Below are 21,856 nucleotides of genomic sequence, written 5' to 3' on the forward strand. Positions count from 1 at the left end.
AACGGTTTCTTGAATATTTCATTTATGCGATTATTTAGGTTCTGTTTAATCATTTCCCGGCATGTTGCTTGTTTGTTTTTGTAATTAGTATCGCAATTGATAGTACTTTAATAGCATTCTCATTACAGTTCCGTGTGTCTTCTTACTACGGCGTTACGTCATAATATATATATAGTACAGCAACCGTTAATATCGTGGGCGACTTTCTGTTTGTTGCGATAATAATTCGTTTTTTCTGTCTAGCTGTTAAGCTAGTTGTTGGTTTACATTTGTTTAAGTTACACTTACGATCTAAGAGTTTCGAATAAAATTATCACTTAACTAAATGTTTGGAATAGGGATAAGGGGGAGTTTGAAGTAGGTATTTGTTCTTGGGTAGTATAAAATTATTTGTTAGGTTTATTCATAGTTTATCGGATCACAATTGAAAAGAGAACGGAAAATGAGTGCTACAAGAATCAAAATGACTAAATAACACCCTATCTGACAAGTCGCCGAATGAAAACGGGAAATTAGAATAAAGGAACTAAAAAATACTCTGCGATCATCAGGTATACAAAAAAAGTAACAAATAAAGTAGTTCAGTTGACAGACTACGGATTTTGCATTTTAATACATATAACTGTTACTCGACTACCGAAAATCATAACCACATCACAACTCACATAAACTGGCTTACATTTACTTTATGTTGAGACTATCAACGGGACACAGATAATAAATCTAGGACTAATATTGAACAAGCAAAACCTATTCCTAATTCAGCAGCATTGTTCAATCTTTCGGGCACAAAACTTTTACACCTCACGCAAATCACTTATAATTTTCATCAAACCTTTCACAGAGCTTTTTGTCGTTTTAATAATTTTTTGCCTACACTTAATATCCATCGACTCAACTGACAAACTGGCGTTAACTATCGAAAATCAGCCTGTATGTTTGTTTCTACTGTTACTGTTTCACGCGTGTTCCGTAGCAATATTTCTTTTTGCCTCTTTGTGTGTTGATATTTTCCTACAGCGTGTTCTTTTTTTTGGGAAAAATAGAGTTTAAAATAGTGATCAATGCAACTTCAATATTAATCGCTTTTATTGATAGTACTTCTTTGCCTGACATAGAAATGGGACCAAAAACAGCTTATGATAGACTTCGGCAATACATGTTATATGTAGTTATCATTTTCCAAAGTTTGCACCATTTGCTTCGATATAGGAAAAAAAACTCTCTTTCCCTTTTAATTTGCAGTGCGTCACGAAACACTGAATAAAAATAAAAATTATTAAATTTGGTTAGTTTCCACTAGCTGGTTTACAACCCTAATCTCCATGCTTCTCTTGAAATATTTTTTGAAATACAATTTTTGTTTTTTTTGTGACATTAGTCGTCATATGGAAATTATTTAAAAAGTTTCTAATTTTACCCATTCGAGTCTAAAATTGTGGAAACATAGGTTTTCTATCTACAAAATTTTCCCTTTTTTAATCTGTATGTCATATGTGTAGCTTCTATTTAAATCCCAAAAAGTGAAAAAGCCAAAAATGTTTACATCAATTTGAAACAACTTGAACAAAATGTGGACAAGGGAATCGAACTGTTGAAGGTTGCATAAAGCATGCTAATGATTTAATTTACTGCATTGGGAGAGGGAAAATTCATGATTCTGGATCGACCAATCTACACACATTGCGAGTGCTTACGCTACATTATTCAGACATCGTTTTTCTGGACATCACATTAAATATAAAATGTAGAAAGCCACATAACAACAGACATTGATTTTCTTCTGTACGGATAATCTTCTATTATAGACGGTCTATTTAAAAGTGCAGAAATTCTTCTTCATTCTTGAGTCGGCGGTGGTGAGCGTAAACAATTATCCGTATTTTTATGCTACCGTGAAACTGCGTTCATTATTTGGAATTTAATTAAATCTAAAGGAAAACCATATTAAGAGTAACCATTTGGCTTGCATCGAATGGATATTTTTCTTCTCGAATGTTTCCTTCGTGGTACAAACCAAAGGGCTACCTGAGATTTTGATTCCGAACTGTTAGCTAGAAACAATAAACGGAATCGGGTGAGGGATGTTTTTTTTTGTAAGTTGTTTAAAATATTCAAGGTTAACGTTTTGAAAAAGTCCAATACCTTTGTTCCAGAAGAAAATAAATAGACGAAATACAAACAATAGTTCAAAATTCGACCGATTCGAAAAACCCTGCATTCCGACAAGTCATTGATCAAGATAATGCATGAAAACGTAAGTTCGAAATAAAAGGTAATGTATTTTTTTTTTTGCGCAATGTAAACCTGCGTTATGTTTAATCGTTTGAATTTTCAGGATAGTAATTATCTAGCTAATATTTAAAATTTACAGCTTCCATCATCTGGATTTTAATTTACGCGATATTTTCCTCCCAGCAGAATCAAGAAACAACAACTTACGTTTAGTCTCGAAATCGGTTATCTATCCTTACTACGAATAAACGGTACATCTTATCCCCTTTTTATCCTATACACTAGTTTAGTAGATTTGCTCATCTGAGAATTGCAACCGGAGGGGATGCGGTTTCAAATCGCACAAAGAAGCTGCAGGCAAAAACACGAAATTCTACAAACATACGATTCTGGTAAGGGGTTTCTACTATTTTGTTTTTTTTTTTGTTTTGCGCGCAAAAGTTTCCACCGAGAAGTTTTAAGTGAGATAAATAGAGAGATAGTTTTTTTCTGTTAGTCTGAATCTTTATGAATTACCGATACTAGTTATCATGTAGTAAACGCTGTGTCTTGTGTGTCGATCAAAAAACTCGAACCTACTTACTCCTGTCGGCAGCCAAATCTGCCACTATCTCTTTCTCTGTGAAGATCGGCCATTCGCAAGTAGCCGGGTCTATTGTTGAGTGGCGATGGATGGTTACAACCTCCGCCTCGGTTATTTGTGACAGCAGCCATTTGGAATGACAACGTGGCTCAGTTGTGCACGGTTGCCGAGGAATGTTGCATGTTGCGTTCAAACTCCTCCAGACTCATGCCCTGACCAACACCGAGCGATGGCAACTTGCCGGCCGAAGCTTGGGCCAAAAGCTCCGGTGAAAACCATCGGGCCAGTTGGTTGCTAGTAGGCGACAATCCTCCATCGCGTTGATAGTTGATTATGCCGGACCCTCCCTGTGGAGCCTGCTGTCCAGGACCGGATTGATGTGGATGTGGTCCCGGGCCGGCGCCTTGGGCTTGGGATTGTTGTCGGAACGACGGCGGCATCTGCTGCATGTGTTGACTACGAATCGCACGCTGCTGTTGCTGGCGCTGTTGCAACATTTGTTGAAGATGTGGATTCATCTGATTCTGATGGGGATTGTGCTGCTGTTGCATCATTTGCTGCTGCTGCTGATGTTGTTGCTGTTGCTGTGGGGTTTGATGAGATCCCAGGATAGGGTTTCCACTACGATTTTGAAACTGTTGCATTTGTTGCTGGAATTCTAAGTTTGAAGTGAACGGCATCTGAGGCGGCATCTGTGGCTGCGATGTCGGTTGCGGGTTGTTGCCACCTGAAGGAAAAAAAAATATTATCAGCTGTAAAAATGCACTCCAAATAGAATTATTTCAACTGTACAAACCTTTCAAAATGGGGCGTCCCTGTGGCTTGGACATCTGCGGCAACGGTTGCTGACCTGGATGGGGCTGTTTCATGTTCCATGGGATGTTGGCCGGCATGCCAGTGGGTTGATGTTGACCGGGCCGCATTTGTTGCGGATTTGGTGGCGGCGGCTGCTGCTGGTGGGACATCGGAGGCGGCAGAATTTGATTCGGGTGCTGGCCAACTGGTGGACCCCCGAGCTGGTGGTGCGGAGGATGGGACATAGCCGGCAACGGACCCGGTTGGTTGGTTTGTTGCGGATTTTGAGATTGAGAGAGCGCGTTCAGGTTGCGTTGCTGATTCATCGGATTAGTCAAGCTCATGAGCAAATTCTGGCCCTGAGTTATTCCCAGTGGAGGACGTTCATTAGGTTGATGCATGTTGTTGGCATTCGCTGTGATTGGTATGTTTTGATTTGAGTTGTTGTTGATGATTGATTCCGATTCTTTTTCAGCAGTCATTTTTCTAAGAACTGATGTCGGAGTGAAAGCCAGTGGCGTAGGTGAAGATGTGTGTTGGGAGTGAGAATGAGAAGGCTGATTTTGCTTTACCGGTGAGGTAATTGAGCTTGTTACGACCGGTGTAGCAATTGCGGTGGAAGGCGCAACCATTCCAGAGTTAGAAGTATTATTTCCTTGTTGATTTCCTGGTCCACTAGCAGAAACGCCAGATTGATTTGCGCCTACAGCTGTAGTAGTTGTTGTCGTGGCAGATGAAGTTAATGATGAAGCAGCTGAACTCGTTTCTTGTTGACTGAAACATTGGATTAACAAAAATAATAGCTATTATACGGTGTTAAAAAACAACAATAAATTATGTCTTACCGATTTTGTTGTTGTTGAGCTTGTTGTTCCTGACGTTTGCGATAGTTTTCACGCTGCTCTTCCAATTTTTTCCGTATAAGTGCATTCTGCATGATCGACTGGGTATGGAACTGCAATTCCCGAGGCGAAGGAATCCGTTGAGGCATTCCGCTTGGCAGCGGTGACAAGCGCATCTGTTGCTTCGAGTGATGCTGGAACAACAGATTAGCGTTGTTAGCTGCGGCTGCAGCAACTGCTGCTGCTGGCGGAACGGCTGCCTGAGGCAAAATCGGGACACTGCCAGGCGTCGGTTGAATCAAGATGTTTGGTGACACAACTCGAGGGCTTGTGCCGAATGTGCTTAGAACGCATGATACGATATCGCGGTGATGTTGCGCTGTAGCTGGATTTACCAGCTGTTGGAATAGATTGTGCTGAGAAACTTCACCACGAGCAATACCATGCAACAGTGCCTGAGCCTCTGGGCGTTTAAGAATTTCTGCTTGACGAGCATCGTTCATGGGATGATGCATTTGATTTAGATGCAACATTTTTTGCAACAGTTCGTTCTGCTGTTGTTGATGATGCAGCATGTTGATCGGATGTGGAGCTTGATGGTGAGGAGGATGTGTTCCCGGTGGGTGTGGAGCGTTATGAGGATGATGCCCCGGTTGGTTATCGGAGATCTGAGCCATCAGTTTTTTGAAAGCATTCATTTCCTGCTGTTGATCAATGTTTGACGATGGGGTTATCAATCTTGGAATGGTAGGGCCATTGTTCGGGTTGCTTGCAACTGTAACGCCATTATTACCAGTGCGAGGAGTGGCGTCGTTTTGACGGAAACGTGCTTCCAGTTCTTCGACACTATGGATCTGGCCAACATTGGGAGAGGGTTGAATATTTCCAGTATTTCCTCCAGGTGGACCTCCGACTCCGAGTAGCTGCTGCAAGCTGCGATTTTGCATCTGTTGATGCTGATGCTGCTGCTGTTGTTGATGATGCAATGCAGCATTATTAGGTGGATGTCCCATAGGATGTTGAGGCCCATGCGTAGGTGGCGGTTGATGTTGGAGAGGATGCGGATGAAGATGTTCACGCTCACGTTGTTGATGTTGCATCTGTTGATGTTGTTGTTGTTGCTGCTGTTGTTGCTTTTCACTACGTTGGAATAGTTCTAACAGTGAGTTTGAAGACGTACTCGCAGCAGGAGAGATCGGAGCAAAGTATTTGTTAGAATTTGAGTCCGGAATGTGTTCGTCCAGTGCTGAAGATGTAAAATCATTAATCATGTTGTTGATTTCATCTTGAAGAGAAGAACGACGACTGTCGAATTGAATATTTGGCTGTGGTTTTTGCGGAGGTCCTTGAATCTGTGAGGAACTTGTCTGCGATGGATTGTCTTGACGGAACCATTGAGAAAATCTGGAACCACCACCAGTGCTGGTATCTTTACCAGGAAGATCGGGCTAAAAATTACACAAAAATTAAATTAGTAATAATTCAGAATCAAACTAGAAATTATAGGTTGTTCTGACGAAATTTGTCTAATTTAATCTAAAAAAAAACTTATTAAAAACGTTCTACTCACATAAAGTAGACTGTTGGGTAATGCATCCAGCTTCAGAAAATCTTCAAAATTGAAATCGTCATCTGTTGTTGGTGGCTGAGCTTCTTTGCTGCTGTTGTTGTTAGCAGATGGTTGCTCGATCAGTATGTTCGCAATACCTCCTAGAGGGGCTGATGAGGACGATCCAGTACCGGTATTGTTTCCGATGCCCCCTCCAATAGTGCCAGGTTGATGACCAATCGGTTTGGTTGAACCGTTACCCTCGCAGGCTCCATCTCCTGGAGTTCGATGGTCCAGTTGAGCTGAGCCATCATGTCTGTTATTAGAGCTTGATTTATCGTCGCTACTATTGCCAGCACTGGTCTGTTGCATATTGGCATTGTTATTACGATCGTTTGAAGAATTAGTTTTAGATTCTTTGATATCTTTGGTTTCCTTTTCCGGCTTGATCTCGTCCTCCGGAATGGGATCGTCGAAACCTCGAAGCTCAATGGTATCGGTCTGGGAAGTGGGTTCGCTAAACCATTCTGGCTCCTCGTCCCGATGATCACTGTAAAGACGTCTACGATCATGATGAGAATGATGGTTGTTGGAATAGCGTCCACCACCGCCGTGAGAGTCGTTGTAAGAATTGGAATATCGAGAGTTCATCCGGGGATTGCGAACTTCTTTGTCACCGTGGTCATAGTCCCTATTAAGAGGTCTACGTTCGTAGCGATCTTCGCGATCGCGTTCGCGATCTCTGTCATAATCTTTGCGATAATCTTTGTCGCGATCCATCCGTTCCCGAGAATCTCTAGAGTCTCTCATATCGCGAGCATCTCGAAGATCCCTACCGTCTCTGGAATCACGAGCGTCTCTAGACTCGCGAGAATCTCTGGACTCTCCTCGCGCATCACGGTCTCTATCCCGGAATGGCATGTTGTTCGATTGCCGGTAATCATTGCTTTCAGGATCGTTTTTATCTGGTCGATAATCCCATGAAACATCTCTCGAAAGAATGCGACCACTTCCAATGCGACGTTCTCGGGGCCCAAACAAATTCTCCCTTTCGTTCCGAATCAAACCGCTACCAATAGTAAGATTGCTTGGCCCAGATGTTGGTGCTGCTGGCATCTGGCAACCCATATTGAAATTGCGTCTTTGTGGGGAGAGAACAATGCTATCCTCCTTGCGTAATCGATCCTTCGGATCACGCAAATCCATTCCACCGGAACGACGAATTTCAATACGTTCAATACTACTGCCGCCTCCGTTACCATTTCCGGAATCATTGTTTCCTGAATACATGCTGCGGTTTCTTCCATATCCTGCCGGTGCACCGTTGCCTCCATTTTCATCAGAAAAGCCTTGCCTTGGATTTCTGGCCAACATGGTAACCAACTTAACATCCCTTTCTGATTCCTGCGTTTGCATAAATGGTGGCAGTTCTTTGGATATATCAGCATTACGAAGGGCCAGCAGCTCTTCCACCGAGTAACGCATCCAATTTTCCCTATCAATTGTAGGAATGGGAACGAAATTTTCCGGATCTGGCGACTGTTCCATCTGATGCAGTTCCTTCGGTGAGTACCTAGATTTATTACCCTTCTCCTTGGCTTGGGAGTCCTTCTCGGAGACCGCAGACTTTTCTCCGTATCTCGAACCTCCCAAATCCTTTCCCGAATGTCTCATCCGTCCCTTGTTGTTGAAGGAAGGGGCATCTTTACTTTCGCCGAATTCACTATTGGGTGTGTACCTTACCAGAACACATCTGGTGGACAGTATGGCTGGATCCATGGCCTCTAAATCGCTCTTTCCATCTGTACCATTGCCTCCTCCACCACCACCACCACCACTGTCTGCTGATGACGAAAGCGACAAAGATGACGAGGAAGTACCTTTCGATTTTCCATCTCCACCAATACCAGGTAATCCACTTCCGCCACTGTCCGACCGATGGTGCTCCTTTATGGTCGGCGTTTGGCGAAGGGTTTCCAATAGAATTGACGACTGCAGATCCGCCTTTATCGAATCCGACATAGTTCCGTTACCTCAGATCTACACAGAAAACTACCCACGGATTTTCACACTTTCCTGCTGCTTCTCTTTGCTCCCCAAAAAACAATGATGGATGAAAAAGTTTCTACTTCTCGTCGTTTGACGTTGTTCCACTAACACTAATCCAAAATAATTATCTTTTTGACAGTTCCCGATGTACTTACGCTCTTTATTCAAACTTAACCTAACGCACACTATCAAACATAAGAATCCCCCCTTGCGCAAAGCCGTCACTGCCTTTGAAATGAATGTCCGTTCGTGCCGTCTCACTTTCGCATAGAGTTATCACAGATCTTTTCTTCCACACACTCAAACGTTTCGACAGCCAATTCTAACGTCAGAAACGATTGGAAAGATAGCGCTATTTCGCACTCGCGCTCACGTACACACTCGCAGGAAAAAGGGGATCCAACTCTCTTTGGGGCCACAATTTTTTTGTTCCCAAAGGATTCTCAACCAGCCAGTCAGCGATTACGGGATCGAAAAACGCACGTTATCTTTATAGTCTTAAGATTATTAGCCTTAAAAACACTAGAAACTACTTTATACAATACGATATTAACGATTACTGCACGATTGGCGAACGACCAATTTGGTTTGCCAGTAAAAATTCGAGATTTTCTATTCCGTAGCCAGCGAGACACAAAAACTTAAATGAGCAGCCATTAATGTACCAAGAGGGGGACGTGTGTCGATTCCGAATTCGCAAGTTTCTGTACGGTGTAACCGCTACACCGTCAAACTTGAACCGCCACAGTGTTGCCATTTCTGTTAATTTCAAGGCAATAGAATATTAGCTTCGTTCAATCGTTGGTAAAAATCGGTTACAACTGGTATGTTCAACGAGTCAATGTTTTTGGTCGAAACAGGTCTGGTCGTTGTTCAAGGAAGCAAGTTGAAACTAGTCGAAACCGATCCAGCTCGGCAGCAGTATTCGTTTCGACCTGGTAGAAATCGGTCGAAGTCAATTGTCTACCCTTTCGACTGGACTTTATTGAACAGATGATTCATCCCTACCACTTAAGAAGATAAAAGAATTATAGTTATAAGTTACTTTTCGTTTCCATATCGCCCATGAAGTCTGTCGAAACAAATAGGAATGGATTGGCAGATGACCACCTGTCCCAATTGACTTCGATCGATTTCTACCATATAGGTCGAAACGAATCCTGCTGCCAAGCTGGATCGGTTTTGACCAGGGGGGTGGCATCCTTATTCTTTGTCATTGAATTTAACAACCACCAAAATCACGGGTACGATTTTGTGGGCCCATAACAAACCTGTCAAGGAACCGCGGATTAACGGCGTGTTCGTAAATTGATTTTGTTGGGTGATGCATCGCAGTCGATCGATTTTTTTGTTAGATGACAAATCACTTTCCAATGCTTTTGCATACGTTTGTTTATAATTTTCAAACGACCTGACTACCCAGTAAACCATTAAGCCCTGTAATAAGCCGCACAAAAGCCAAGTAGCAGCACTCCAGTGCTTATTAGCCGCATATAATGTTTTCAAATGCTTATAGGCACTGTGAGAATGACAGCATGAAAATTAGCCGTATATTGGTTTTTTAGCTGCTCGTCAGGGCTTTTAAGCCCTGTAGCCATTAGCTAAGTGAACTCAATGTTAATGCTCTTTTGCGGCTTCGCACATGACATCTGGGGCCTGAAGGAACGAAAACAAAAAAAGAAGAAAAAATACATTTTGTTTACAAATGTAATCACGATTGCGATTTTCTGGTCTCTTATCACAAAATGATAGCATTAAGATGTCTTATCAATCTATGGAACCTTTCGGTAGCTGGTGGTGCCAACAGGTGTTACAAGTTGCAGGCCAACAGCTTACCGCACAAGTTTCACGCATCAACCCATTTCCCAGAACCGGGCAGGAAATCGGACCCACCGATGAAGGTCTTCGAAAGGATTTCGTCGAGGGAGGACAATCAACTCGGCATTTGACGGTCATCGAAATAATGTTGAAGTCATTAGTGTGTAAACCAGCCTAGGTTCTAAACCAGAAAAATTCTATGGCGGATTTAAACGATCACACGATTTACCGCAGACCTTTGTCCGGATGAGAAACCTTAAATGTGTTAAGTGTTAATATTTTTAAAACAAATCCTGTGTAATTTGTGTTTCGAATCAGTTTCAATGAAAATTCTATAAATTCAAAATGTTGAATCCCCCGATGTTTTTCTTTAAGTTCAAGTCAATTTAAGAAGGCCAGAATCTTTCACATTGAAACATGTAACGTAATAGATCATCCAGCAAAGTCACCATTAAATGGATAGTCGTTAGGCAATCGGAGTTCGATTCCAGCTTCTGAACATCAGCAGTTAAAAAGTCGGATTTGAGGGAGAAAGAAAACAAAAGAAATCTGAGGGAAAAGGAAAAAGCATAAAAACATCTTTTTATTTATTTTTTTCTCCAGTGGGTTCTGCCCACTGAAAGATTATTTTGACATTTCTACATTGGCGTGAGTCAAAAGAGGGGTCAAGCCGTATATCGGCTGAAATACACGCCAAAAGTGGCTTTTGGGCAGCTCTTAAGTCGAATATAGAGCTAAATAGGCTTTGTAAGCAGGTTCTATATTCGACTATAGGGCTGAAATAGGGTCAGTTTTAACGGCTTAATGGTTACTTGGGTAGTTTCAACCAGCATTGGCTCATCAAACAAGTACCAGTTGACAAAAACCAGTAAAAACCTACGATTGAACAAAGCTATCATCATTACCGTCATCAAAATAATTCCGAATCTGAAAACGACGCGTTCACTTCACGCTCGAAATTAATTAACCAATTATCGTTAAAAAGTAACCATTTTCACACCTTTCCGCGTTAAGTGATTTTTTGGTTTTTTCCATAGAAGTCATTTTTTGACTTCTCTTGAGAAGTGAAAATATGGTTACTTTTTAACCGCAAGAAATTATTGCGGAGAAGTTGAAAAACGTTTAATTTTCAACCATATCGCAGAATGGAAGGGAAACAGGTATTTTTTTTTCTCTTCAAAATACTAGAATTTTGATGTTTTCAACTGAAAAAAGAAAAATGCGGGTTTGAGAGCAGCTTATTTATTTGCGTACATTTTTATTGATTGCCGTGTTTATGGGGAGGAACACTACTCACAACGTTTTCCATTGGTGGCCACCGTTGTGCCCATCCGAACCCAACCGATCAGTTCGGTATTGACGAGACCGTCCACCGTGTGGGATCGCTGTTGACCGATCTTCTGCTTTAGAATACGTTGAATTCTTTTATGGGGAGGATTTCAAATTCGTTTCGCGTTTGGTATATATTGAGATCCGTAGATGATGGGTAATCGAATACGGCAATGTTTTTTGGAGCCAACGGTAGTCATCTTCGAAGCAGCAAACTGAAGAGACTACTGATTGTTTAGGGCAATCACCGGAAATTTAAAAAAAAAAACTCTCGAATGTAGCCTGGCATAGATTGCAGCAAACCCTGTAGGGGAGTCGAAAAAAATATATTATTGACGTTCGAAGTTAAACATGCTGTTGAGAGATAAGGGTCTATAGTATGTTCTACGCCTGACTTCAAACAGCATAGAAATCAATGCCATTTTTCGCGGAAGAAATTCCGGCATAGCTGCAATTGGTAGCAATATATTCATGAATGTATTTAATCGGATGATTACCCCGATCTTTGAAAACATTCCTGATTATATAGCAGCTTAATATTGCAATGTGCAGCTTATATGGCAACATCCGGCCAAGAAAGTCTCGGCAAAGTCGGAGTCAGTGTTTTCCTGTGATTAATAGTAAAATACATAAGAAAAAACTTACCATTTAATTGAACGCAGATTCCTGCTTTTTTCCTGTCATTTTCTTATTTTTTTTTTCTTTTTGCTTCCCGCTAGCAGGAAAAGTCGCGAAAGTTTCGAAGAAGCCGATAATAAAACAAAACTTATGACTCCGGCAAGCCAGTGTAAGCTCCCCATGAAGTCAATCATTTGCTAGGTCTTCGTCGTACTTTAGCAGAACCGCAATGGCTTTCCGTTCAACTTCCTCTTCTCCACGCTCCGGAACGTAGCGATGCACAATCAAAAAACCACCACCGCTTTCGATGAACTTTGTTCCGGAAACTTTGGTTATCGCGGTTTCCGGTGGTTACCGTCGGGATGTGTCGTTAAATTGGCTTAATGGAGGAGGAATCGCTACCGGTTTTCTTCGATGAGTGGCCGCTCCTATTTCTATTCCGAGCAGGAACGTCAACCCGTTGTTGCTAGCTGACGACGAGAAAGTGCTCGGAAGATTCGTTTGTCCTACAAAGGAAATTGTTATCAAATTTGAATATTTTTAATATTTAATAAGCAATCAATTATATTTACCTTCCAGCAGAGGGGACATGGTTAAATTGTCTAGTCGAAGGAAATCCGTTAAATATAAATCCGGGGGAATCCGAACGGCAATAACTTCGCCATTGTCTTCCGACAAAATAAAATGGCGAAGGTTTTGTTATCGAATTTTTAACCATATTATGCTTATTGCTCGAAAACTTCAACAATGGTTAATTTGAAAGCCACAAAAATTCTTAAAAAATAACCATAATGGCAGTTTTGAGGCAAAAACCATAAAATGGTTATTTTTGAACCAAAAATGGTTAAATAAAAACGAGCGTGTTCGTCTGCTGTGAATAATAATTTCAAAATTAAATTTATTGAAAAACCCGTCGATTTATAGTTCAAAACTGTCCTACGATGAGCGCAATGGAGGAAGATTTCGAGGAGGAAGGATGGATCAACCGCAACAACCAACCGGGCGAGGAAGAGGTAACTTTTTCATTCGTAGCATATTGGAAGCATTCGCGGCTTCAATCATCAGCGTAAATTCTGATCTGCGAATTGTGTGATGATATTTTTTGTGATAATATTTTGCTTACTAACTATTTTAGCCCGAGCCTCATGAGGAACCTTTGGAAAATCCCCAGGAGGTGCTCACTGAGTGCCTTTCCAAATTTGCTACATCTGACTACATCATGGAACCTGGGATATTTACCCAGCTGAAACGGTATTTCCAAGCCGGAGGAACTCCGGAACAGGTGATTAATCAACTGTCGGCCAACTATACAGCCGTAGCTCAGATGGCAAACCTTTTGGCCGAGTGGCTCATTCTGGCAGGTGTGCGAGTGACCGATGTTCAGGCTATGGTCGAAAATCACCTTAAAGATATGATCCTGAAAACATTTGATCCAAAGAAAGCGGACAAGATTTTCACGGAAGAAGGTGAAACGCCGGCCTGGTTAACGGAAATGATTGAACATCACACCTGGCGGTCACTAATCTATAGACTTGCCGAAGAATATCCCGACTGTTTGATGTTGAATTTCACCATCAAGCTGATTTCTGACGCGGGTTATCAAAGCGAAATCACTTCCATTTCAACTGCTGCACAGCAAATAGAAGTTTTTTCTAGGGTATTGAAAACTTCAATCGCCAAATTTTTAAATCACCCCGAAGATTGGCATAGCGCTATTCACGAATGTGCCAAAATGGTGTGTCACGGTCAGCACACGTACGTCTACAGTCAGGTTCTGGTTCAGGTACTATCCCAAGAACCGAAAGGTGGTTTCATAATGAAAAGATTGGCACAGGAAATTACGAAATATGCGCTGAAGAATAATCATAACGTAACTCCGATTACTATGGCTTTGAATGGTTCTGCGCGACATCCGCAGGCATGCGAGGCCCTGACTTCTATGTTGACTCGCAACGCACTTAACCCAGCCGACATCACGGTACTGTTTCGGAACTATTCCTCTCCGGAGCCACCGCCGATTGATCTCATAAGGAATCCACAGTTTCTGGAACTGCTGGTAGACTCGCTGTTTAAGGTGGGTGTCAAAATCAACCAGGAACACAAATCTAAGTATGTCTACCTGCTGGCGTACGCTGCCAGTGTTTGCGAAACGCCGGCGAAGAAGGGCCAACCCAAGGGATCACGCAACACCAACAAGGATGAGCTGAAGCCGACAATACAGGTTAGTGTTTGGGGTAATTTACTTTTCATTGCTTTTTATTCCAATTTAACACAAAACAGTTTTGCATGACTATTTAGAGTAGGTATAAAGCTAGTTAAAATGTCCACTTTTGAACCAATTCTGATTTCCGTTTCAATCTGTTCAGGCCATCGAGAAGGTTCATGCCATCTGCAACGTAAATCGTGGCTCAACGGAGCTGATTGCCGAAATATCTACTCTTTACAACTGTATCCGTTTTCCGGTTGTTGGGGTGGGCGTGATTCGATGGATTGAAAATACCGTCACTGAGCCGTCTTACTTCAAGCTGTGCACCGAGAGCTGCCCGCTGCATTTGGCCCTGCTAGACGAGGTGGCATGTGTTCATTCGTCTTTGCATGACCAGATCCTGCGGTTGCTGATTCAGTTGTTCGAATCCAAGCAAGATGAGTTGGAAATTTTGGTTCAACTGGAAATGAAGAAGATGTTACTGGACCGAATGGTAAATCTGTTGGCAAGGGGTTGTGTGGTACCGGTTGTCAAATATATTCGCGAGTGTTGCAACAAAGGAGATACGGATATATCGTTGATCCGATACTTCGTGACGGAAGTGTTGGAAACCATAACCCATCCTTACTCGCCAGAGTTTGTTCAACTGTTTCTGCCAATGGTGGAGAATGAGGAAATTACTGGATCGATGAGAGGCGAGGGAGACAATGATCCGGTGTCGGAGTTCATAGTACATTGCAAAGCCCATTATACGACAATCTAGGCAGACTGCGGCCTAGAAACTTGGAGGATTAAACAAATTTCATAGTTTATATGCGAATGAGAATGAACGAGTTTATTTTACAATTTACTTTGTAGAATTTATTTGTCCGAAAGCATGGAACATGTGATATTCTTAGAAACGCTTTAAAGGTCAAAGTTTTGTCGAATCATTTGTATATTATCCCAATTTCAATAGCAGATTGCTGTTTACATTCGTCTTTAATACTAAAATATCAATAAAGTCTAACCGGTTCGACGAGATCATATGCTCGAATGCCGATTCCACATTGCTATTCGTTAGTTGTGCCGAAAACGGACTGACCGGATCTCACCCACTGGGATTCGGTGGTGCGTTTGTCGTTTTTGGTTTCTGCTGCTAGGATATCGTATCTGTGGTCTTGGTTCAAAATTGGGGTTATACCTAGTTTAAATCAAGTTACGAGAGTTTCAACTCTTGTGTTGTGTTGTGTCTAGTCGTTTTCGTTTTGTTTTATTATTGGTAAGTCTGGTTTGTATCTGGTACGCGTACGTCTACAAATTAGTCGTCCTTATTTCCACTTTGGTGTCATTTGACTAGAATGCCTCAATTTAGCTGTGCTCAGCTTAATGCTGCCTTATGCTTTAAAATTCTAGTTCGAATCCTTATGTTCTAAATGTATGTCGAAATTGCATCAATTTGCATTGCTTGTTTAACCATAGATTCAAATGAAATTGAAATCTAAATGAGTGTTGCACTGAAAAAGTGTGATGAAGATGAGTATGACTTTTTCTTGATCCAGTCAAGCCAGCTAACTAGGACTTAGTTTGATTTCTTCGCGTCTTTTGATTCTTCCTTTGCCTGACCGCGGCCTAGAATCTTAGCCAAGCTATCCCAAATTCCACCGAAGAATAGAGCACAGCTCAAATTCTCGAATGGCACGAATGGATCGTGGATTCCGAGCAGGAGCGACGACAGCTTGAAATAGACCAGGAAAATTACAATACCGAAGTAAACCAAAGCGTGAGGAGCCGAAATAAGGTCGGTCTTTTTGTCCAGCACAAAGATGATCGAAGCAATGAGTGAAGCCTTCGTGTAGCTGTGGGTGGAGAATCAGAACGTTAGATTTAGTTTGTACACATGTTGTGGATTTTTTTTTCAACTTACAAACTTGGCTGCAGGAATTCCATAGCAGTTGGAGTCCATACGCCACGAATCAATCGTTCCAACAGCTTGGTGAAACCGGCACCGTTGCCCTTCAGCGTTCCGATGATAATCATGATGATGAATGCATTGGGGTACAGCTTGCTGGCATGAGTCACACCATCATGGATCTAAACGAGAATGAATTCTGTGAGGAATGTTCCAACATATTGAATCTAAAATTTTCAAACCTTCTTTGCGCGATAGATTTCCTTCATGGCACTGGCGACCAGTTTGACCGGTAGAAATTTGGCAACCTTGTAGCCGATGTCGAAAGGAGTGTAGAACACAATGTACCAGCAGGCGGTGGCCACGAGCAGTTGCGGGGTGTTTTTGAGCGGGGCAAGAATCGGTTCTCCTAGCAGTCCGTTGGCGACCATGCCGCCGGCAAACACGACCAACATTGTAGACAGCCAACAGGCGAGCGGGTGCTTCCGGGAGAAGGCCTGGGCACCGGCGCCCAAATCTTCCTTGACCGACAGCGCGCACAGCAGACTGTGGGCGATGTCAAAGTACGGGAACATCTTGAGCTTTATCACCTGGTTGGCGATGTCGAGGAATGCTTCGGGATCCATTTTGCAGCTTTATCTTCAGCCGGTTTTTGTTAGTTTGTTTCAAGTCACCTCGTAGAAATTTGATCTACAATGGATGAAAATTTGTCAAAGTTAAGATTTGGAGTAAACTAGTTTACGTTAATTGATTTTATATCTCAGTTCCATATTCCCATTGAAGTCTTCCTTTTTCAAAGAACCAAGAAGCATGTCTCAACGGTTTCAACGAACAGATTGGTATGAGTGCGACATCAAACCAAATGATGAAAAAAATGCAGCATGTTGCGCAGATTTTTTCACGCTGAACTGAAACCGGAAACATCGATTTGTGTTATCGGACTACTATAATCATATATTATGATAAATTCAGGTCTGCAACGATTAATTTCACAAATTTGTTGTTACAGTGGGTACCAATGCTACCGGTAAATTTCACCCGGTGACACTTTACATTCAAGTTGCTCAGATAGAAGAGAGAAAATTGAAAAAAAGCACGAAAGCACGACGGACACATAATCCCGTTCGTTTTCGGTAAAGCGCATGAATATTCTATTTTTCACTAGTCGTCATCCATTGACGACTAAACGATGGATTGGATAGCGAACAGACTTGATTTGCCACACCAGCAGCAGTGACATATTGCTGCTATTTTCTTCCCAAGCACACAAGCATCTTAACCATCGGTGAAATACTCCTGACAAAAAGTAGGACTATCTCTCTGCTGGGGTGCTGTTACATTTTTCTACCGTTATGCGTTCGATCGAGGCAGAAGAATATGGTCTTGAAGGCTTTAGGATCAATGTCCCGCTGGACTGAATTAGCAATAATACGGGATAAAAAAAAAGTAAAGCATCTAATCACATGTTACCGTAATTTATGATTGCTTATAACTCATCGTTCAATATTTGCTAAGAATGGAAAGATCACAGATCACTTATAACATGTATCACTCAACCGTCAAGCACCAACGGAGAAGGTACACCCCCGGGATAGGTTCTATACTTATTTTAGCTCTAAATTCACTATACCGAATGGTTCAGGTAGCGCCGCTCGCGAGACACGTCCGCACTAGTCGAGCTCCAGGGACAAAAAGAGTCCAATCCGATCGTGGATTCGTGCACAATCTCACGCGCGTGTGCTCTCTGCAACTCAAGATGGCTGTTGAGATGTAGATGAGCCAATGATGTCCTTTTGCACTAAGTGGATACCATGCGAAGCAGAAATCGCAATGCATGCATTTCTATTATGCATTATAAAAGGTCGACAAGGAGATCAAATGGACCTACCTACCTACTGCTTATCTCTGGTGCTCTCTGGATACGCCACCGCACTTTTCACGCAGCAGCAGCAGGGTTTCACCGTTCGACCGTTGGCTGGGCCGACTTTCTTCGCACTGCACGTCTGCACCGCTGCTGGCTGGCTGCCGTGGTTGTCGCACGCGGAAGGGAAAATTTCCACACACTCTCTCACACAAGAATGGCCAACGGATAGCAAGCAGCACGCACGCACAATCCGAAGAGTGAGATGAGCACAATTTCTGGCCGTTTCTACTTAGTAGGAACCTAGGTAGTAGTAACATTTACTAGCGGATACCACGATGTGAGAAAAAGCGCAAGTAAGTATTCGAACGTGTGCGCCTGGTTCGTCACGAGCTGAGTGGCTAAATTTAGAAATACCGAGCAGCACGACAGGTCTATGAAAGTATACCTATTTACTCTCTTGCTTCTTCCTCCGTTTGGTTCTGGTTAGGTTGAGATCTGTTCTTGCTATACGAGTTAGAGGAAAAGTCGGCTTCCTAATGGACATTAATAACTATAGGCGAGAAGTGTCCACAATGAGACAACGGTTTACTTTTGCAACTTAGCCGTTTATCAAATAGTGTACATTCGGAACAACATACAAGGTCGTCGACTTGATATGATTAACAAATAAACTATGCTTTAATCTTTTTCCATCTTCAAATAATCGCAAATAGAGTTTTGTATGAATAAAAATCCATAAGAGTTGTTTGTAAGTTGGCTTCGTTTGAAGCTAATTAAAATGTTAGTTCACAACCGTTAAAATTCGTTTTGATCAAATTCCTTTTGAATGATAATATTCTTGTAATTAGTAGGTACTTGACGTAGGTATTCATCAGATTGTTGCTTTGTTTCTATTTCTTAATCAAATCACAGTTTATTACAGGAAGTTTCTTACCTTAATTTGTTCAATTATGTATAACAAAAGAATACTTTTCTATGAAACTCATATATACTATAAATTGAACAAATAAAGTTATGCAGTAAGTTATAATACCATATAAAGGGATGTAAATGTGCAAAAAAAAACATTAACACTGCTTTTGCAAGAATCCAAGAAAGAACTAAATTCCGTACTCACCTTAAACGCGAAAGTACTAAAGGTAGATTCCGAACACCTTTCAAGGCAACTGGAAAATTTTACCTCGTTCGATGGCAATTTCTCAATTTACAGTTTTTGATAAGAAAGATCTTCTGATTAGGAACTTGTGCCTACTAGTATTCCATCAGCGAGTTTTTATTTTTTTTTCGCTTTATTATTTTGAGGGACGTGTCGCTATACCTACGTTTCTCTTACACCAGACCGGTTGCTGCTGATTTATTTTACCATGGAGTGTGCGCAAAAATGCTAAGAAATCTATGGAGTGGTTCGATGTAGGACCCCTCACGGTAAGCATAAATTGTGTGTTTTTGTTTTGAAATTTCGCAAGCCAGCATAGGTGCAGGGATGCCAAACTTTACAGGAAGCACTCCAAATAGAACACTCAACAGTCAACTTTCATCACTTTGTTTTTCCTTGATTAAAATTAAATCGATAAGGCTTATTGAGTGCTCTAAACTTGTCGAATAGAGGATACTAAAAAAAACCAGCTTCAAACCTTTTGAAAGGAGATATGGAAAATATGACCCTAATGAAAAGCTGTTGAAAATTTATCACAGCTTTAACTTAAGTTCAGTTAGTCATATTTGGGCTTAAATTCGAATAGGTTTACTGAACGATGCATCTGAAATCTACTTCTTCTCTTTCTTCTACTTGGCTAGCTAAATAAAGCTGAACAGAGCTAAACTAATCATCTTAAATCGTAAAAGCCATATTATCAGTAATAATGGCAGCTCGGGTCAGTTGTCATTTTATGCTCATGCATGGGTAAGGCGCTTCAATGCAAAAGGGACAAACTCAAGTTCATTTAAGATTGTTATTATAAAATTATAAAAAAACATGAGTAAGTCACCTCATGAAAAATATTGTTTTCTTTTATTTTCATAATCTTTCAAATTCAAAGTATAGAAAGAGGATAAACAGTTTCGACTTTCTGAAAATAAATCATGTTTCACGCAAATTAGCAGTCACTTGACGGTATTTTGTCGTGGGTGAGTTGTCTTGTGTTCACCATATTTGTGAATGAATAAAAAGCATAAAACATAAAACCTGCGGGTATCCAGAAAAGTTTTTCCGACACAACATATTCCACGAATGTTCCAGCATCGTTCCGATAACAAAGATTAAATTATTTATTGTGATTAGGTTAAGTTATCGCCGTGTGTTTGGATTTTTGATCGATCGAGTTTTCGATCGCTGACACGTAGAACGAAGTTCTGTGAAATCATCCAATTGAGGGTAAGATTGATTGGTAATGTTTTCCACAAACTTCATTGAAAAACGCCTTTTTTTTTCAAGAGTAGCTTCTCAAATAACTAGAAAACATTGCCATCGCTATAAGTTGATCGGAACCAGTCCTCGTCAAAGATGGTCAAATTGTACGCCCTGAGCGTTTTCTACAAGGCACCGAGCGAGGTTCGGCTACTGAAGTCTACGTACGACTTGCAAAGTTTCTCTTTCTTCCAGCGAGGGTCGGTGCAAGAGTTTATAAGGTAAGTTGCGTACCAGGTATGAGCCATTTGAAGATTAAATTCGTTCCTGTTTTTTTTCCATTCCTCAAATACCAAAAAACACAATCAGGTACATCTTTTTTAATTTTCTTTAATTAACTTGTCCCTAATTTTGTTTCAATTTGTTCCAGTTTCGCAAGCAAAACGTTGGTGGAACGGACCCAGGCAGCCACTCGCCAGTCCGTTAAGCAGGATGTCTATATGTGCCACGTTTACGTGAGAGCGGACAACCTGGGCGCGGTGCTCATTTCCGATCACGAATATCCGCATCGGGTGGCCCACACCCTGCTCACCAAAGTGCTCGACGATTTTAGCGCCAAAATAGGCGCTGACCAGTGGCCTACCGGTTCGGAAAGTTCGATTGATTTCGCCACTCTGCCGGCCTTCCTGAGCAAGTACCAGGACCCGAGAGAAGCCGATGCGCTCACCAAGATGCAGGAAGACCTGGACGAGACGAAGATCATTCTGAAGAACACAATCGAGGCCGTGCTGGAGCGAGGCGAGAAGCTGGACGACCTTGTGCTCAAATCAGAATCTCTGTCAATGCATAGCAAAGCGTTTTACAAGACGGCGAAAAAGACCAACTCGTGCTGTAATTTTGGCTAGGATGCAGACCCATTAGGCTAACTATTATAGGCTTTAGTATGTGAACGTCGAAAAGCGACCCGAACAGCTAGGTACCAACCCACCTTACAAGAAAACATTTTAACTGAAAGAAGAACAATGACGATGATGATGATTAAACAATAATTAAGTAGCTGGGTTGGTCTGTGCTTCGTTCGATAAACAAGTCATTTCTTTTTGTTTTAAGCATATAAGTTTGTACCCCGCTGATATCTAAGTTTCCGCCAAAAGTATACAATTGGTTAGTGTTCTCATAGAATGGTCCTAGCATGGCACTCGGGCAGACATTATTATTCATTAAACATTAGTTTTAACTTAAGGCTAAGCATTATCCAACTACATTCTACAATAAACTATACTAAAAGCTACATGGATGTATAATTACCTACTGTAAACCTTCTGAGGGCTATAAAATATGGCGTAAACCTATATCGTCGGAAACATTGTGTTGACACGCTGTGAAATCGTGTTGTTCTATATAAAAAGTGTTTAAAAACGGACGTTTTTGCTGGGCTTTTATTAAGACAGTAACCAACCAAGGAATTGCCACGAACATTTGAACATTATGGATAACAAAACAAAGTAAAATAATAGTAACAGTTACTCTACTTGTGAGCGTGTTATAGGAGAAACTGTTTATTGGAATTTCAAATATACACAATTATTGGCTGCAAGCACTAGCTAATTTGTTTTTAAACGATATCTAGCTTGAAGAACGTCTCCACTTAACTAAATTGGTACTGACAAACTTTGATGAAACAGATCTGGAACATGAGTTTTTTTTTTAATTTGTCTGTATTATGTAGG

At 41.4% G+C, this 21,856-nt stretch overlaps 4 protein-coding genes and 1 long non-coding RNA gene across 9 annotated transcripts; 2 read left to right on the forward strand and 3 right to left on the reverse strand.

The window, feature by feature from the left end:
* Positions 1 to 1,007: 1,007 nt before the first annotated feature.
* LOC129745523 (putative uncharacterized protein DDB_G0271606) lies at positions 1,008 to 8,724 on the reverse strand. Its single transcript, XM_055738634.1, has 4 exons — positions 6,026 to 8,724; positions 4,459 to 5,903; positions 3,615 to 4,387; positions 1,008 to 3,545 (listed from the first exon to the last, which is right to left on the reverse strand). The coding sequence occupies exons 1-4, from the start codon at positions 8,024 to 8,026 to the stop codon at positions 2,968 to 2,970; spliced, it is 4,797 nt and encodes a 1,598-aa protein (XP_055594609.1). The 5' UTR covers positions 8,027 to 8,724; the 3' UTR covers positions 1,008 to 2,967.
* Positions 8,725 to 10,776: 2,052 nt separating this feature from the next.
* Positions 10,777 to 14,874, forward strand: LOC129745526 (negative elongation factor D). The gene is made up of 4 exons (XM_055738637.1): positions 10,777 to 10,817; positions 12,682 to 12,831; positions 12,954 to 14,039; positions 14,185 to 14,874. Exons 2-4 carry the CDS (start codon positions 12,760 to 12,762, stop codon positions 14,785 to 14,787), a joined length of 1,761 nt encoding a protein of 586 aa, XP_055594612.1. The 5' UTR covers positions 10,777 to 10,817; positions 12,682 to 12,759; the 3' UTR covers positions 14,788 to 14,874.
* On the reverse strand, positions 11,108 to 12,492 carry LOC129745533 (uncharacterized). The gene is made up of 3 exons (XR_008737151.1): positions 12,391 to 12,492; positions 11,846 to 12,324; positions 11,108 to 11,504 (listed from the first exon to the last, which is right to left on the reverse strand). It is a non-coding gene; the product is annotated as an uncharacterized LOC129745533 (long non-coding RNA).
* A 69-nt stretch (positions 14,875 to 14,943) lies between the features above and the next one.
* LOC129745531 (trimeric intracellular cation channel type 1B.1) lies at positions 14,944 to 19,061 on the reverse strand. 4 transcript variants are annotated; one of them, XM_055738648.1, is made up of 4 exons: positions 18,897 to 19,061; positions 16,158 to 16,605; positions 15,931 to 16,097; positions 14,944 to 15,862 (listed from the first exon to the last, which is right to left on the reverse strand). In XM_055738648.1, the coding sequence occupies exons 2-4, from the start codon at positions 16,539 to 16,541 to the stop codon at positions 15,586 to 15,588; spliced, it is 828 nt and encodes a 275-aa protein (XP_055594623.1). In that variant the 5' UTR covers positions 16,542 to 16,605; positions 18,897 to 19,061; the 3' UTR covers positions 14,944 to 15,585. The 4 variants fall into 4 exon arrangements, with proteins under 4 accessions (XP_055594623.1, XP_055594620.1, XP_055594622.1 ...); XM_055738645.1 differs by lacking the exon at positions 18,897 to 19,061 and adding an exon at positions 17,808 to 18,088; XM_055738647.1 differs by lacking the exon at positions 18,897 to 19,061 and adding an exon at positions 17,804 to 18,088.
* An 801-nt stretch (positions 19,062 to 19,862) lies between these two features.
* Positions 19,863 to 21,729, forward strand: LOC129745532 (synaptobrevin homolog YKT6). 2 transcript variants are annotated; one of them, XM_055738651.1, is made up of 3 exons: positions 19,863 to 20,153; positions 20,214 to 20,407; positions 20,557 to 21,729. In XM_055738651.1, exons 2-3 carry the CDS (start codon positions 20,283 to 20,285, stop codon positions 21,029 to 21,031), a joined length of 600 nt encoding a protein of 199 aa, XP_055594626.1. In that variant the 5' UTR covers positions 19,863 to 20,153; positions 20,214 to 20,282; the 3' UTR covers positions 21,032 to 21,729. The 2 variants fall into 2 exon arrangements, with proteins under 2 accessions (XP_055594626.1, XP_055594624.1); XM_055738649.1 differs by having other exon boundaries at positions 19,865 to 20,153; positions 20,219 to 20,407.
* Positions 21,730 to 21,856: the final 127 nt, after the last annotated feature.

This window comes from Uranotaenia lowii, chromosome 2 (genome assembly GCF_029784155.1).
Source record: "Uranotaenia lowii strain MFRU-FL chromosome 2, ASM2978415v1, whole genome shotgun sequence".
Classification (NCBI taxonomy): Eukaryota; Metazoa; Arthropoda; class Insecta; order Diptera; family Culicidae; genus Uranotaenia; species Uranotaenia lowii.

What these genes read in the sequence shown, in the direction of transcription:
- LOC129745523 (XM_055738634.1), bottom strand. Translation starts at nt 8,026, where the DNA reads ATGTCGGATTCGATAAAGGCGGATCTGCAGTCGTCAATTCTATTGGAA. An exon ending in TACCCAACAGTCTACTTTAT is followed by an intron (nt 5,904 to 6,025) that starts GTGAGTAGAACG and finishes TGTAATTTTTAG; the next exon opens with CCCGATCTTCCTGGTAAAGA. An exon ending in GCTCAACAACAACAAAATCG is followed by an intron (nt 4,388 to 4,458) that starts GTAAGACATAAT and finishes CCAATGTTTCAG; the next exon opens with TCAACAAGAAACGAGTTCAG.
- LOC129745526 (XM_055738637.1), top strand. Translation starts at nt 12,760, where the DNA reads ATGAGCGCAATGGAGGAAGATTTCGAGGAGGAAGGATGGATCAACCGC. An exon ending in ACCAACCGGGCGAGGAAGAG is followed by an intron (nt 12,832 to 12,953) that starts GTAACTTTTTCA and finishes TAACTATTTTAG; the next exon opens with CCCGAGCCTCATGAGGAACC. An exon ending in AGCTGAAGCCGACAATACAG is followed by an intron (nt 14,040 to 14,184) that starts GTTAGTGTTTGG and finishes CAATCTGTTCAG; the next exon opens with GCCATCGAGAAGGTTCATGC.
- LOC129745531 (XM_055738648.1), bottom strand. Translation starts at nt 16,541, where the DNA reads ATGGATCCCGAAGCATTCCTCGACATCGCCAACCAGGTGATAAAGCTC. An exon ending in AAATCTATCGCGCAAAGAAG is followed by an intron (nt 16,098 to 16,157) that starts GTTTGAAAATTT and finishes ATTCTCGTTTAG; the next exon opens with ATCCATGATGGTGTGACTCA. An exon ending in GAATTCCTGCAGCCAAGTTT is followed by an intron (nt 15,863 to 15,930) that starts GTAAGTTGAAAA and finishes CTCCACCCACAG; the next exon opens with CTACACGAAGGCTTCACTCA.
- LOC129745532 (XM_055738651.1), top strand. Translation starts at nt 20,283, where the DNA reads ATGGTCAAATTGTACGCCCTGAGCGTTTTCTACAAGGCACCGAGCGAG. An exon ending in TCGGTGCAAGAGTTTATAAG is followed by an intron (nt 20,408 to 20,556) that starts GTAAGTTGCGTA and finishes AATTTGTTCCAG; the next exon opens with TTTCGCAAGCAAAACGTTGG.